The 14,832-nt window shown below is 40.0% G+C and overlaps 1 protein-coding gene across 9 annotated transcripts in view; it reads right to left on the bottom strand.

Annotated features, from left to right (window-relative positions):
* Positions 1–14,832, bottom strand: part of GRIP1 (glutamate receptor interacting protein 1) — a 597,356-nt gene that overhangs the window by 347,345 nt on the left and 235,179 nt on the right. For 2 of the 9 annotated variants that reach the window (XM_070494000.1, XM_070493996.1), the window contains exon 1: positions 3,675–4,234. The exons of 4 other annotated variants lie outside the window; for them this stretch is intronic. In XM_070494000.1, the coding sequence (XP_070350101.1) occupies positions 3,675–3,807 (133 nt within the window). In that variant the 5' untranslated portion in view covers positions 3,808–4,234. Of the gene's footprint in view, positions 1–3,674; positions 4,235–14,832 lie in introns of those variants that run through there. 3 more of the 9 variants (XM_070493999.1, XM_070493989.1, XM_070494001.1) reach the window with 2 other exon arrangements.

Genomic DNA, 14,832 nt, shown 5'->3' on the forward strand with positions numbered 1-14,832 from the left:
GGTGCCAGGGCCATAAACAAAAGTGGCTCACATACCTTTCGTATTTGTAAGAGACAAACAAATTCCTCTTTTTCAAGTAACTCAGTGCCTATGCGCTGCATGGACCAAGGCAGGTCAGGATTTCCATCATGGATGTGAACAGAGTTAAGAGAATGCTTATAAATCGTGCATTACCTGTTTTATAACTTGAATGTTATCCAGTGTGGTTTAATAAAAATATACATAAAAATAGGGCCAGAGGGTTTATTTTTTGTATGACAGATTAATCAAAATATGATCTTCCAGAGCCTTTAAAAAGGCATTGCTATAACATACTATTTAGTGAAAAACAAATAAAAGCACCAAACACAATAAAATTGAATTTCAGGATCCTTTTCTAGCTTTTTGTTACATTCAGTTTTATGAATCAGTTTTGTAGTCAGTGCAAGTTTTTCTTAAGGAAAAACACCAATGGAATCATCTATGTGAGACTTTCATTGTAAATGGCGCTTCTTGGCAGATAAGATTAAATATAAGGTGAGGTCTAGGATGTACCAACATGTTCAGAATTCCACAAGTTTATCAACAGTCTCCACAACTCCCTGATATTCAATGACAGACTATTATCCTAAAGGAGCAGCAATCTCCCTACTGACAATTCCTGCCAGAAAAACAATCCCTCAGGACATTCAGGGGAATTCTTTGGTTTAAATCCTTCAGCCAATACCTTCACCTGAGTTGTTTTAGAAATAAAACAAAGTTTAAAATGATACAGTGCTAGAACTTGAAAAATCTTAAGAAATAAAGCCACCTCCTGTCACACTTTAGGAGACAAAAACCCAAAAAAGTTTGGTTTTTTGCTCAAAGCATTTGTCTAGTTTATGTAAACTCTAACTCTAGAATTATGAAAGCATAGATGAGCGATGAAAACAGATCTTTAAAAAACCAAATATAGTCATTCAGGCACAATGACATACATCATGTCCATACAAAGTCAGGGAAGATCCAAAGCCAGTCTATCGTCATGATACAATTGCTAAAACTCAATTTTGATGGAGCTACCGAAAAATCATCCATTTTTAGAATAACTTCTCTTTCATAGCATCTGACCCTACTAACATTTTAATTTAGACTCTGGCACTTAATTTGATTATAAGCTGTATTGTATTTAAGAGGAAGGAAAGGATGGTGAAATTCTGAATCAGAATCACAATAGAAGAGACATTATTTAGGATACAGTTAGTCATCAGTTAGCACCTGAGAACATACAGAGGAAGGGCAGACTTCCTGGGGGATTTTCTGGGAAAGTTTTTCGATCTCAGTCTTTCATTACTCTCTATATAAAGTCCTTGTGGTAATCGGGATCACTAGACAAATTGACAAGATAAAGAGTTAAATTCTTTCAAGAAAGAAACACCAGAGGGAGAAAAATAAGATCAACACTTCTGGTTTATCAATAGCACCATTAACTAAGATGGCAATGTCATCAGCAAATTCTACCATGTTTTAAGCCTTAATGTAAATAGTTTTTCTAAGCCATCTAGGGAAACACAGGGCATAAACTTTCAAATTATGCCAAAGACTAATTAAAATAGATACGCCATAGATGTAATTGAATTCAACCTTATTACCCATTTGAGAGGATGGGTTCTAAGGATCAGTCTCACCCTGTAGTACTTTTCTCCAGCTATTAAGGATAAGTGGATGTCTCCCTACCCAATTCAGAGAGGCCCTGAAGCTGAAGCCGAAGGATGCACCGAGAGGGCATTATGTTATATGACACATCTTCTCTAAAAGCCCTGGCTGTTTGACATTTGATGAAATGTCAATTCCCAAGTGCCCGAATCCAACTGTGACACATTCTGTTGATGATGTAGCAGCTTGAAGCTGGGGACTCAACGTGCATGGAACTCCACAAAGTTGTATGTTATATAATGGGTGCTTGCTGATAAGAAAGAGATGAAAACATACCAGTTTTGCATCTGAAGTAAATGACTCTTGATGTTTAGCATCTTATTCTTAGCATGACTTTGACAAATCAGATAAATTAAGTCAGGGATCTCTAGAAGTTGCTGCACTTGATGTAAAAAGACTTCTGCCTTCGCTCTATTATTCTCTTACCTCTAGTTTGGGGATATTTATTAGATATCTCCATAAATATTTCTCCTTGTGGGCGCATTTTATAAACTTACAAAATATTTGTTATTTTTAAATTCTTACCGAAAGTAGTAGGATGCAGGCATGTGAGAGAGATTGATTCTGTTTGTACAAACGTTACTATACAAAACCAAGAAGGTGTGAATTTGATTCAGCATCCATTGGTCCTAAGAATCTGTACAATGAACATCAATGTAATTAAAAGTTCCTAAGCTTCTTTTTTTTCCTCATTCTCCAAGTTTTCAGAATTACGTACGCAAGCCAACAGTAGTTTTTGATGTGACACAAATCTCAGTTAAATTCTTGAATATATTATGGAAACTAAATTTAGGAAACATTGTCACCACATTAGCACACATTATTCACGTAAAAGCTTTATGAAAGACAAATCTCTCTACAACTCAGAGACTACTCTGTAAAAGCAACATAGCCCTATTACTCAAGAAAATGTCAAAGAATTTTGCATTATTGTGTTACTGCCACCACAGGAATTTCAACCCTCAACTTTCCTCAATCACAACAGAATTTCTGGCACTTAGAGCTAATTCTCACGGATTTTAATACCACAGAAATGGAATCTAAATTATTTATTAGTCAATGCTCAGAGGTTGTAAATGGGATATATTCAAGATTAGACATCAAAAGGCTAGAAAGAATTAAACTTGAAATACAAGTTTATAAAGATCCTTATTCAAGAAGACAAAAACTTTTTAATTTTGTAAGTGTAGATCATATATAACTGTCAGTTTCCCCAATTAAGGGCACCTCATAAAGCCACTGATAGCTTTATGAAGCTGCTTTTTCTCTCTGCACCCTTAGGCATTTCCAGGCATTTAAAATCTATTGAGACAAGTCTAAATCCTCACCAGAAACTTGCAGCACTGATAAGAACAAGAAAAATTCTAGTCCTCTACTACTTATAAGGTAATTTACAAATGTCTTAATACGGATGTCTTGTTTTATTCTATAGGTATTGCTGCTTCTAGTTGATAGCAAAGTTTCCTTCATTTAATAACAAGATTATGAACGTGTATCAGAGAAAAGCATTTGAACTTCCTTCTACAAACCACCCCTCAGATTAATCACAGAAACTGTCTGGAAGTCAGTATCAGGAGCTTTAATCATCAGCATCGACTTGAACATGAACAACTGTTTCTTCCAAATAAGCTGGCCTTCCCTATTCAGGAAGGAAAAACCCAGTTATTTAAGAACAACAATTTCAACAGAAAATATGCTTACCACCTACTACACTGGTTTGCAAGACACTTTTTTGAATGGCTCATTAAAATGATAACAATCAATTAATTGAACCTAAAATACTAACATGTGTATAGACCTCGACTGGTTACACGGTCTAGATGCTATCTGATGGCTATTCTTGCAACAAATCAAGCAAAACGTAGCACTTCAGTACTTACAGACGGCTCACAGAGAACACCATCTGGGAAACCTTTTGCTTTTAAGACTTAAGCTCCACACAAGGTTTATTGTTAGCCCCGGCATGCGAGAAGGAACGGAGGGTGGAGGGGGGCGCTTACTTCGAAAATGCTCTGCCGCGTAATAATAGACATCCTCATAGCCCTCGTGGTAATCCTCTTCTGGCCGGTACTTTTTCCCCTTTCTTCTCCTAGATCTTCTTATCTGCTTGACAAAACCCAGGAAGCGGTCCATCTCTCACTCACCCTGCAGCCTGGCTCAGCCAGCACCAGAGCGGAGCAACAGCCCAGCTGCTCAGGGAGCTGGAGGAGCATGGATGCCCGACACAAACCTGGGGCCGGACGCGCTACCTTCCATCTGCCTCTGTGCCACCATCAACGCAGAGATTCTAGCCAGGAGAGGGGAAAAATCACAGCGATATGGGTTTGACAAGATTTCTTACTTTGCTCAATAAACTGTCAAATGCACAATTCAAAAAGGAAAAAAAAAAAGGAAAAGAGAGAGAAAGTGAAATGCCAATGAAAGACTAAGAGAAAAAATAAACAGCAAAGCTTTGGACTTCAAAACAAAACAGAACAAAGTTCAACAAGAGATTCAGCTGAGGCGAGAGGAGCGCCGGCGCTGGAAATCCACTATCCAGCGTCTCCATCACCGGGCGGGGGTGGAGGAGCAGAGAGGGGCGGGGAAACTTGTTAGTCAGCGGACTGAACCAACGCGGGAGACCGAACCGACTTTCTTACCTGCCAATCCCACCCCCAATCCTAGCACCCTTGATGGCGAAGCACGTGCTTGGGAAACTTCTTCGAAAGCTATTATTTTGAATTGGGGCGGACGGATTAACCCCTTGTGCGCACTTGCATAACATATTAATGAGCAGCAAAGTGGTTTCCTCCATACGTACTCCCTCTTGCTGACAAAAGTGTGCTGTATGTGTTAATTGGAGCAGCAGAGAGAAGGCTCAGCAGCTGCTTCCAAATGACACATTTACCCGCTGGGCATTAATGTATTCCAATCGCTGTTTGATCTAAATATTAAAATGCACTTCACCGAGAGGCTGCCGAAAGCCTAGTAACAGCATACCATAGTAAGCAAATAAAGGACACCGCATGGTTTTGGGGATAAGAAATACAAGCAATCCGACTCTGCTTACACTGAACTCAAATATACATCTAGCTGAGTTGTTAGACTTTAAAAAAAATAATAAATAAAAACAAATGGGCTAAAGAACAAATAAAACAGTTCTTCTTGGTGAATAAGGAGGGGGGAGAGAAGTTTCAATACACACACACCCTGTTCATCCTTTGTCTCTAAAATCACAAACAGTTTTTTCTTTAAGTAGGACAATTAGAAACACTTCAGAGAAGACCAAGGAGGTACTCTAAAGTCTACACAGGCCAGCGTTTCTCATGGAGCTTCTTTCTCTCTCCAGCTTCTTTCTTCAGGGCTTTAAACGAATGTGAATTTTTAACACCAGGAAAAATTCAATTTGTTTATAATAGAATTAATCAAACATGTGAGCAAATTACCTAGTAAACTAATAATATGCTGCAGCTCCATGTTCCCAGAAATGTAATTTTTTAAAGAGCTGCTTACTGTATAAAGATCGTCAGTATCTATGTAATATCAAGCCTGTAGGGCCATCCTAGAGGGAAATGACTGCAAGATGCAATTTGTTGTTAGATTCACAGGCAATCTGCCTCTCTCTAGAGCTAGCTCTCTGTATTCACATCGTAAGTGCTAATGATGGGTAGGGAGACATTTACTGAAAGAGGTAAATATTCAACAACCAAAAATATTTCAGCTATGAAATATGTAAAGTTAGGTCGAATGGTTACATGAATTTCCCCAGTTCCTAGAGATTTGCCATTTTTTATGCCTTACAAGTGAGTTTGTGAAGAGAAACACAAACTTAATGATGCTGACAAAAAGATGCTATAAAATGTTTCACGAACATCTTTAAACAAAAAATCACTTGTCCTTAGGTTCCAAATCCTTTATTTATTATTCTGACTCCCTCAACCAAAATAAACTAGAACAATTAAAAAACAGTGAACTAGACATGTGAAGATCTGGGGTCTAGATCTTGAATAGGTCACTAAATAAGTGATAATAACAAGACATCATCTTTTCATTTAATCCTCCTATGAACCTTTATAATGAGGTGATATTTCTATGGATGACCAAAGAAGGTTCAAAGACGTTTTAGTGGTTTGTCCAAGATTGTGAAGGTAACACTGCTGAGTACCACCTCGTACCAGGGGTTTTTTTCATACAAATTCGGAAGTTATATCTAAGAATTATTTGCATTCAGTGTTTCATGGTTTTCTACGTAAGTTTGCTATTCACATGGAATTTGAAAATAGTTGACTTTCATTTTTTACATGAGCTAAACATATGTCTTGGTGTATGTGATTAATTTGTCATATACACTTAACCCCAGAGTTTATACAGGCAACAAATTTTACCCAAATACACCTAAATTATAACTCCTAAATTAGTGGAGGACACATTATTTAAGTTTTGTAGTTTTAAGCTCCCAGTTCAATCTAAAAGGACGGACATTATAGAACAGATGAGGCTTTGAGAGAGAGAAGATCCTTTTTGCATAGACCAACTGAAAACATTCCCCTACAGTTTACTGCTTTTTAATTTCAGTACTTAAAGAGAACAAGATTTCTGCAAGCAGTGGTAAGCAACCATTTTTGAACAGAACCAATGCAAAGTAAAATTGTCTACTTAACAAACTGTTTTCAGAAATTATGCTTAAAGTACCTTTCTATTATTTTCCTAGTTTTGAAGATTTTATTTGGGAGGTTAACATTTCAGTATCTGATTACAACGACAACATTTTTATACAAGATGAAGTTTGGCGGTGCTGGGGAAGAGTTTAGAGTTCGGCCATATACTTGGAGCGGTGTGGTGGAGGAGCCAACAGCCTTATTAGGACAATCCTGGATGCTTGGGGAGCAGGAATAGGGCATCTGCTATTTACAGGAGGTCTACTTGGGGCGCAGAGAATGAAAGAACGTGGCAGCGTGCCATGTGAGGGAGGGGGAGCTTGTGTGTATGTGTCACAATTCAAAAGATAGAAGGCAAGCCACTGCCACTCTGCCTGAGGGGTGGTGCAGGTGGACCAGATCCTGTGTCCATATCTCTGAATTTTTCCCATCTTCTATCCTAAATCCTCCATGCTTAGCAATGGAGGACCAACCTAAAAGCTACAAGGACTTGCTGTCAGGCAGCAGTCAGCTAACACCCACAACAGTTGACAAACAGTCGAGTGCAGTTCAATTCTACTCAGTCGTACTACTGTTTCTGTAGAGAAAATCACCCTTTCACACTGTAGCATAAACACTGGTAAGTGGTGTGACTCACCAGTTATTGCACTCTACAGTCTAAACTGATGAGACAGTTTAGAGGTTGCAAATGGAAGTTCACAGAACAAGTATCTTCCACAATGTGTTTTGTTTGGCTCCCATAAGTGTTGTTTAGTCTGTTTGCTTTTTCAACTGGAGCCATTCTAAAAGTCAGGAAATTCATAAATAAATCAGAATTTCCTTTTCTCTTGAAGAGTCAAAAGATCAGGCAACTCTGGGCCCAGTTCCAACATGGCAACTATTGATTAGAGCCGAGTCGTGGCTGCCACCCAGAAGTAAACATATGCTTTCCACTTAGTCACGGTGCCCTCCCCAGGCCCAGCTCTCTCCCTCAGCCACCAGCTGGCCCCCGCAGGCATTTGTGCTGCGAACCCTGGTTGAGGGGCTTTTCTCACTAGCCAGTTCTAAAATATTAATTTCTTTAAGAGAAATTTCAGCTCCCCTATATTTTTGTGTAAATAAAGTAGATTATTATGACAAATTGGTTTTAACTAAGCTAAATGTTCACTAAACAATAAAATTAAATTTCTTAGAAAGAACTTGTTTACATGAGAAAATAAAGTAGGTTGCATTATTCAACAAAATGTGCTTCAACCAAGAATAGCAAATATAGGTGAGTAAATATTAAAAAAATTTTAAAAAGCTAATTCTTTTCTCCCTGAGAAGTAGGCAATTGCCTGACTAGCATCTGCGTGGTTTCCAAACCCTTCTGAATTAGGTTCTCCGTCCCCTTTTAGGAAAAGAGAGCTAGACCAACTACTGAGATTAAATCTTCCATTTACAACCGTCCCCTAGATCACTGATTAAATAGCGCCTTCTGTGTTTACTTAGATTCAGTAATGGTCCCAGTATTTACCGAGGAGCAGTAAGGGACATCTGGTCTATTAGAGACATCTCTCAGACATTGAGTCAATCTAGCCCTTTCAGATGCCATGGCATTTGCATGTGATGCCAAGGACTGTGGCAGCCTCCCTGTGACCTTAGGGGAGACACTCTGACGTGCTGCGGATGGCAGACTAGGGAATATACTCTGGTTCCTGGTAATGAAGGTATTCTTAACCCTGCCAGACCCAACACCACTTTATGTACAAATGACTTGTGATATCCCGCTTTACTAGTCTAAATGAAATTCATAGATCATGTGACATATGTACACATAATCTATACATAAAATGTATTCATAATGATATATATTTAAATATATGTTTAATAATATGTATTTAAATTAGTAAATCTGAGGACATGACCATACCAGAAGATGTAGTTAGATCCTTGCACCTACCTCTAATGAACAATTTCAAATTTAAGAGATGATCAGATGCCATTCCATACAATGTACAGAAAATACCAGGCTCGAGCCACAGGTGGACACCCCAGCAAAAATTAGTACATTTGCTATATATTAAAATTGTGAAAAACACTTCATGTCAAGAGAATGAAAAGATGAATCACAGACTGGGAGGAAATATTTGCAAAAGATACATCTGATAAATGGCTGTCATCCAAAATATACAATTCTTAAAACTCAACAATAAGAAAGCAACCACCCGATTAAACAACGGGCCAAAGACTTTAACAGACACCTCACCAAAGCAGAGATACAGATGACAAAAAAGCATATGAAAAGATGCTCCACATCATATGCCATCAAGGAAACTCAAATTAAAGCAACAATGAGATACTACCACACCTCTCAGAATGGCCCAAATCTGGAATTCTGACAACACCAAATGCTGGCAAGGATATGGAGCAACAGGAACTTTCATTCATTGCTGGTGGGAACGCAAAATGGAACAGCCACTTTGGAAGACAGTTTGGCAGTTTTTACAAAACTAAACATATTGTTACCATATGATCCAGCAATCATGTTCCTTAGTATTTACCCAAGGGAGTTGAAAACATGTCCATGCAAAAATCTGCACTTGGATGTTTATAGCAGCTTTATTCATCACTGCCAAAACTTGGAAGCAACTAAGATGTCCTTCAGAAGGTGCGTGGATAAATAAGCTGTGATACAGCAGATAATGGAATATTATTCAGTGATAAGAGAATGAGCTATCAAGCCACTAAAAGACATGGAGGAAACTTAAATACATATTACTAAGTGAAAGAAGCCAATATGAAAAGGCTATTTACCATATGATTCTAACCATGTGACATCCTGGAAAAGGCAAAATTATGGAGACAGGAAAAAGATCAGTGGTTGCCAGAAGTTAGAGGGGAGAGAAGAATGAAGAGGCAAAGCATTGAGGGTTTTTAGGGCAGTGAAACTACTCTGTATGATACTGTAACGGGGGATACACGTCATTATACATTTGTTCCAACCCACTGAATGTACAACAGCAAGAGTGAACCCTGCGGTAGACTGTGGACTCTGGGTGATGACGATGTGTGAAAGGAGGTTCATTGACAGTAACAAACGTGCCACTCTGATGCAGGATGTTGAAATGGGAGAAGCTATGTGTGTGTAGGGGCAGGGCTATACGGGAAATCTCCGTACCTTCTGTTCAATTTTGCTGTGAATCTTAAACTGCTCTGAACAATAAAGTCTTTTGAAAAGAAAAAACAAATACATTAAGCCTCTGTATATAACACTGTTAGCTTCTAGGCTCAAATAATTATAAATAAGCTTTCACTTACAGGAATGTTTATGCACATAGATATTTGAAAGTTGTGCAGACGCAGGACAAGTTTTCAGCGTGGAAGGATTTCCTCCTCATTTTGTACTTCTAGCACCCCAGGCCCCCACCCGGGAAATGCTGGTAGCCTCTCTCCCCTCCCGTCCTGCCCAGCAGTATGAGAGTCCAAAGCGCCCCTGGAAACTTCCCAACCACACCAACAGGCCATTTGGGGTTGCTCTGGCTGAAAACCACAGGCTACATTAACCACTCAAACGCTGCCCCACCCCTGGAATTCTTCCTGTCCTGTAAGACCTCCCCACGCCTCTTCATTCTCCTGGTTTAAGATCCATTGAAGGGTGGAGACTAATTTCATTACTCAGCTATTTCAGCAGCTCATATTCAAGATACAAAAATCTGAAGGGTATAACATTCACATTTTCTGTATTCTTGCTCTTCATGAATTTGTACAAAATGTTAGAGAAACCAAGTTCCAAAATAAATGCTTCAAATTAAAAATAAGTGCTTCACACAAAGCCCAAAGCATCTAAATGATTATTCTGCCATAACCGCACTTGGATCTCCTAGAAGGAAACGCTGTCTGTTGGTAGACTAGAATGAAGTCATTCTAGATAAAATCACCGAGGCCCTGCAATCAAGGAACACTCCAGTTCTTACACTTATTTAAGTAATGAAAACACTTGTTTCCATTGTGAAAAAAAATAAATAGTAAAACAACAGCTCATGGTCCAAACGGCGCTCATCAGAGCCTGAAGTCAAGTGCTTTCAGAGTAAAAGGGAACTTCCCTAAACCGTCCTCAGGCACACACAGCTGGGGTAAGAGGACACATCCACGCAGAGATGGGCACTCACAGTTCCTGGAGCTCAGGAAATCCCTCTGTTGCATTCACATGTTCCTGGAGCTCAGGAAATCCCTCTGTTGCATTCACATGTTGGCAATGCCAAGATACTGAAGTTAACAAAAGATACAGTTCTAATGACATGGACTTTTCTTAAGAATTTAGATTCACAAAATATTGATGTTAAGAGATTTCGGAGCTCATTCCCAGACTCTCCCCTCTCCCCTCCCCACGAGCATGCAAACCCCAGGGTCCCACCAGCTTCGCACCGGAAATCCTAGGAGGCCCCCTCCTCCTGAAGCACCCCGACTCCGCTCTGGGAGCAGAAGAGTGGACTTCTCTGCACACCAATGAACTGTGCTTCCGCCTCTTCCACAACAATCACTCTCCCCCTCACGGTCTAGCTGTTTAAGGCCGAGTAGCCATCATTACTAATTCGAGGGATGTCAAATGGTCTGCATATTTATATTCGATATGCTACCTTTGTTTTAGTTCAGGGAAAATCATAAATATACATTTAACTTATGACTTTTAACCTTCTTTGCTATTTTTTCTATAAGCCTCTTTACAGTAAATTAATCAATAATAATGACAACAAAAACATCACATCTAAATATTTCTTGCTATGCATCAGTCTTCAAGAGCATCACCTACTCATTTAATCCTCCCCACAATCTTATGAAGTTGGTACAATCACGTATCTTCATTTGTAGATGAGGAAGGGAGATACAGACAAGTTAACTAACTTGCTCTCAGCCACATAGCTGAGGACAGCACATTTACCAGTCTGAAATGAAATTCATAGGTTATATAACCTTCACATTTAAAATTTAAAATGTATAACCTCCTAATAACAAACCGGGCAGTTTAGAGTCTATGCCCTTAACTATCATGCTATGCTGCCTCTCAAGAGTTATTCTACTTTAATAGTATTTTTCTTCCCTGAGGAAGATTAGCCCTGAGCTAACATCTGTGCCAATCCTCCTCACTTTATATATGGGTCACCACCACAGCATGGTTGACCTGTGGTGTAGGTCTGTGCCCAGGATATGAACCCGTGGATCCAGGCCGCTGAAGTAGAGCACACACTGAACTCAACCTCTATGCCCTGGGGCTGGCCCCTTAACAGTATTTTCTGAATGAAGATTATAACAGATTGCTATGGCATTTAGATGTCACTGTATACACTCAAATGAGTGATCTAATGGATTCATTTAAAATTTATAATATGCTAGAAATGATCTATCTTGCAAGTATACAAATGATGAAAAGTACCATGAAAAACTTTAGATGTGAAGTTAAAAATCTGTAGGGAATGCATTTGTTTTCGAAACTGCCCTTAGTGCAAAAACGTTTGAGACCCCTGCCTAAATGTAGTGGTGGTTCCTTTTCACCTTTGTATCCTTAGCTGGGAGAACATGTTCTATGCTCAGTGTCTGATGAGTGGAGGAAAGATGGAATGAAGAGTGAATAGATGGATGAATGAATAATTGATTAAATGAAGCTAAAGAGACAAGAGGCAAAGCTAAGCTTGCTCACTGGGAGTGGGAGAGCTGTTATATAACGTCAATATAGCTGTGTTCTGTCCTCCTGGGCTAACAGGTCACAGGGAGGACAGGGATGTGAGAAGAGGCATGGAAGACACAAGTTTTGGCTTGCTGTCTTGCCCTCCCGTGATGCTCCAAGAGAACACACCTAGCAATCCACAGCCCGTTTAAGTGGAGACAGACCTGAACAGAGATGCATGGAGCCAACCTAAGCCACAGCTCCAGCCAAGCCCACAGGTCTGGCAGCCTGAAGCCGAGCTGCCAGGTTGAGCCCAGCCTTGATTAACCCCACTGCAAACTCCCTGCAGACCAGTGAGCAGAAGAGTGCAAACGATTGTTGCTGTGAACCGCTGGATTTGGGGAGTGACTCATAATGCAGCCATACAGTACGTGCTGACCAAGGTACCATTGCATACTCATCTGTTACAGCTCCTGCCGTCCTACGACGTCTATCCTTTATCTGTCTCCCTGACTAGACTGGGAGGCACAGAGAACAAGAGCCGTATCTTATTGACGTTTAGATCTTCGGTCTCTGGCACAGTACTGGGCTGAGAGTGGACGTCACATGTTTAAGATGGAATGAATGGACGAAATAATGAAGTGTTACATAATTTCCAAGGTTTCTCTCAGTTCTAATTGTAACCACTCAAGCACCCAACCCCGGGCTGAATAGGCCCAAATACACATTGGGGAGCCTCAGAAAGAGAACAATGGTTGCATAGGAATAGTCCCAGCACGTGACTGGCAACCATCATTGTTCCTGTTGTTCCAAGAATGTGCATCTTGACACATGATACACTCATGAGGAGAATGCTACCTGGGTCCTCCCAAAATTAAGATCAGGATGTGAAAGATCCTCTTCAGTTTGAGGATCAGTTAAGGCTACTTGTTAGAAAATCTAAATTAGGCTTGGCCTTAACTCTTAAGAAAAAAAAAAACACACTCCTTACTTTCTTTGGATCTTGAAAACCCCGTTTCTGCCTTTTTCTATGTTTTTTATTTTTAACCCCTGGTAGATGTTTTTGGAATTGGCTGTTTCCGGAATTCTGGATTATGCGAGAATAATCCCATAATCCATGCAGCTCAAAGGTCAATCCAAGGAAGGAAATTCTGGTCTACTGATTTAAGTTTCACTGATTGTAACTAATTGTTTCTTGTCAGGAAATTCAGCCTTATGGTGAGAACAAAAGTAAAATGTTATCAAGAAAGGCTGGAAATTGGAGAGTTACCCTGTTGATCAACTTTAACCTCTATTCTTTTTTGTACAAAGATTAAATATTCCTGAAAAAGAAATATAAACCATTGGATTATTTTTTTCAAGAAGAATGACACAAAGTCAGAGTGAGCTTGTTGATAAGTCTTTCAAAATATCCAAATTAGTTTTGCAAGTGTGCATAATATCCATTATTTGCCTAAATTAAATTTTTGTCTGCACTGACTTTATGAAAATGGGTATATAGCTTACTGAACAGGTATGGACAACATTATGCCTTTTAAATATTTCATTGCTGGTGGATGATGCAAGGTTAAATAAACAGAGAGAAGCACCTTAGTCCAATCTATAACTGGTACTATGCCATTAAATGGAAGGAGAATGCTATTCTGTTTGTATTGTCACCCACATAGTTTGCACCCACTGAGCTCCAGATTCACATAACCATATCCAACTTCCTACTGAGGCGCCTAACAGGCATCTCCAAGACAGCAAGCTCAGAAACTCTAGGCCCAGCCCTCACCTGTACCTCCCCTCGTAGTTCCATCTTGGCCAACAGTATTCTCCTTCTACTTGTTCAAACCAAAATCCTTGATTCCCCCCCTTTAGACTTTACCCTCATCCAATTTACCAGCCATGCCTTCAAAACAAATCCCAAATCTACCCACTTTCCTATGTTCCGCTGCTACTCTAAAGCCAGCCAGCATTCTTTCTAACCAGGCACCTCATTTCTGCTCTTGCTGTTTTCCAGTCAACAAGCAGAACGATCAGATTAAACATACATCAGATAAGGTCACTTCCCTGCTTAAAACTCTGCAATGAACTCTATGTGCTCCTACTGCACAGAAAATAAAACTCCACAATCCTCATCAGGGCCTTTAAAGCCCACGTTGAGCGGTCCCTCCCTATCTCCTAGCTTCTCCTTGTGTTGCTCCACAGTGACCGCTCCTGTCCCCGGCAAAGTGCCAACCAAGCTCAGAGCCCTTGTCCTGCCTGGTGACTCTGTGCCAAATGCACTGCCCTGAGATCTTTGCTTGGATGGGTCTTTCTGTATTACTCTGGTCTCAGCTCAAATTCTGTCTCCGCCTGGTGAGGTCACCCCAGATCCCCCCACCCTAATATCGTCCTCACAGTCACTTTCCATTGTAACACCCAGTCACTCTTCCCTGTCAGAAATTACTGCTTGATAATGTGCTGACTTGGATGTGATCCATTTCTTCTCTTCCAGAATATGCCCTCCCTCTGTGAGAGTCAGGACCTTCGCGCTCACGGACACTGCTCCGCCTCGGGGCATGAACAGCGCCTAGAAAGCTCCTGTGGAATGAAGGAGTCAGATTTAGCCTGAGATAAGCACATACTGCTCATGGTTCATGGAAACACGCTATTTAAGTTATACAAGTTTCCTTCCTAAAAGGGGTATCAGGCACCAAAATCAGCCAGCAAGGATATGAAATAGGACCAGTTCTAAAGGTTGGTCAGAGCTGGCGTGGATTAAGCAGCTAGCATGCACAGATGCTAAATGCATTTTACAGAGTGAATAAACGAATCTTTAAAGCTAAAGATGTCCCAAAAGCCCTTAGAAACTAACGGCTTTAAACTCTTCACTAAACTTGTAACTAAAGCTAATATCAAGTAGAAAGAAGC

This window comes from Equus asinus, chromosome 22, assembly GCF_041296235.1.
Source record: "Equus asinus isolate D_3611 breed Donkey chromosome 22, EquAss-T2T_v2, whole genome shotgun sequence".
In the NCBI taxonomy this organism is placed as follows: Eukaryota; Metazoa; Chordata; class Mammalia; order Perissodactyla; family Equidae; genus Equus; species Equus asinus.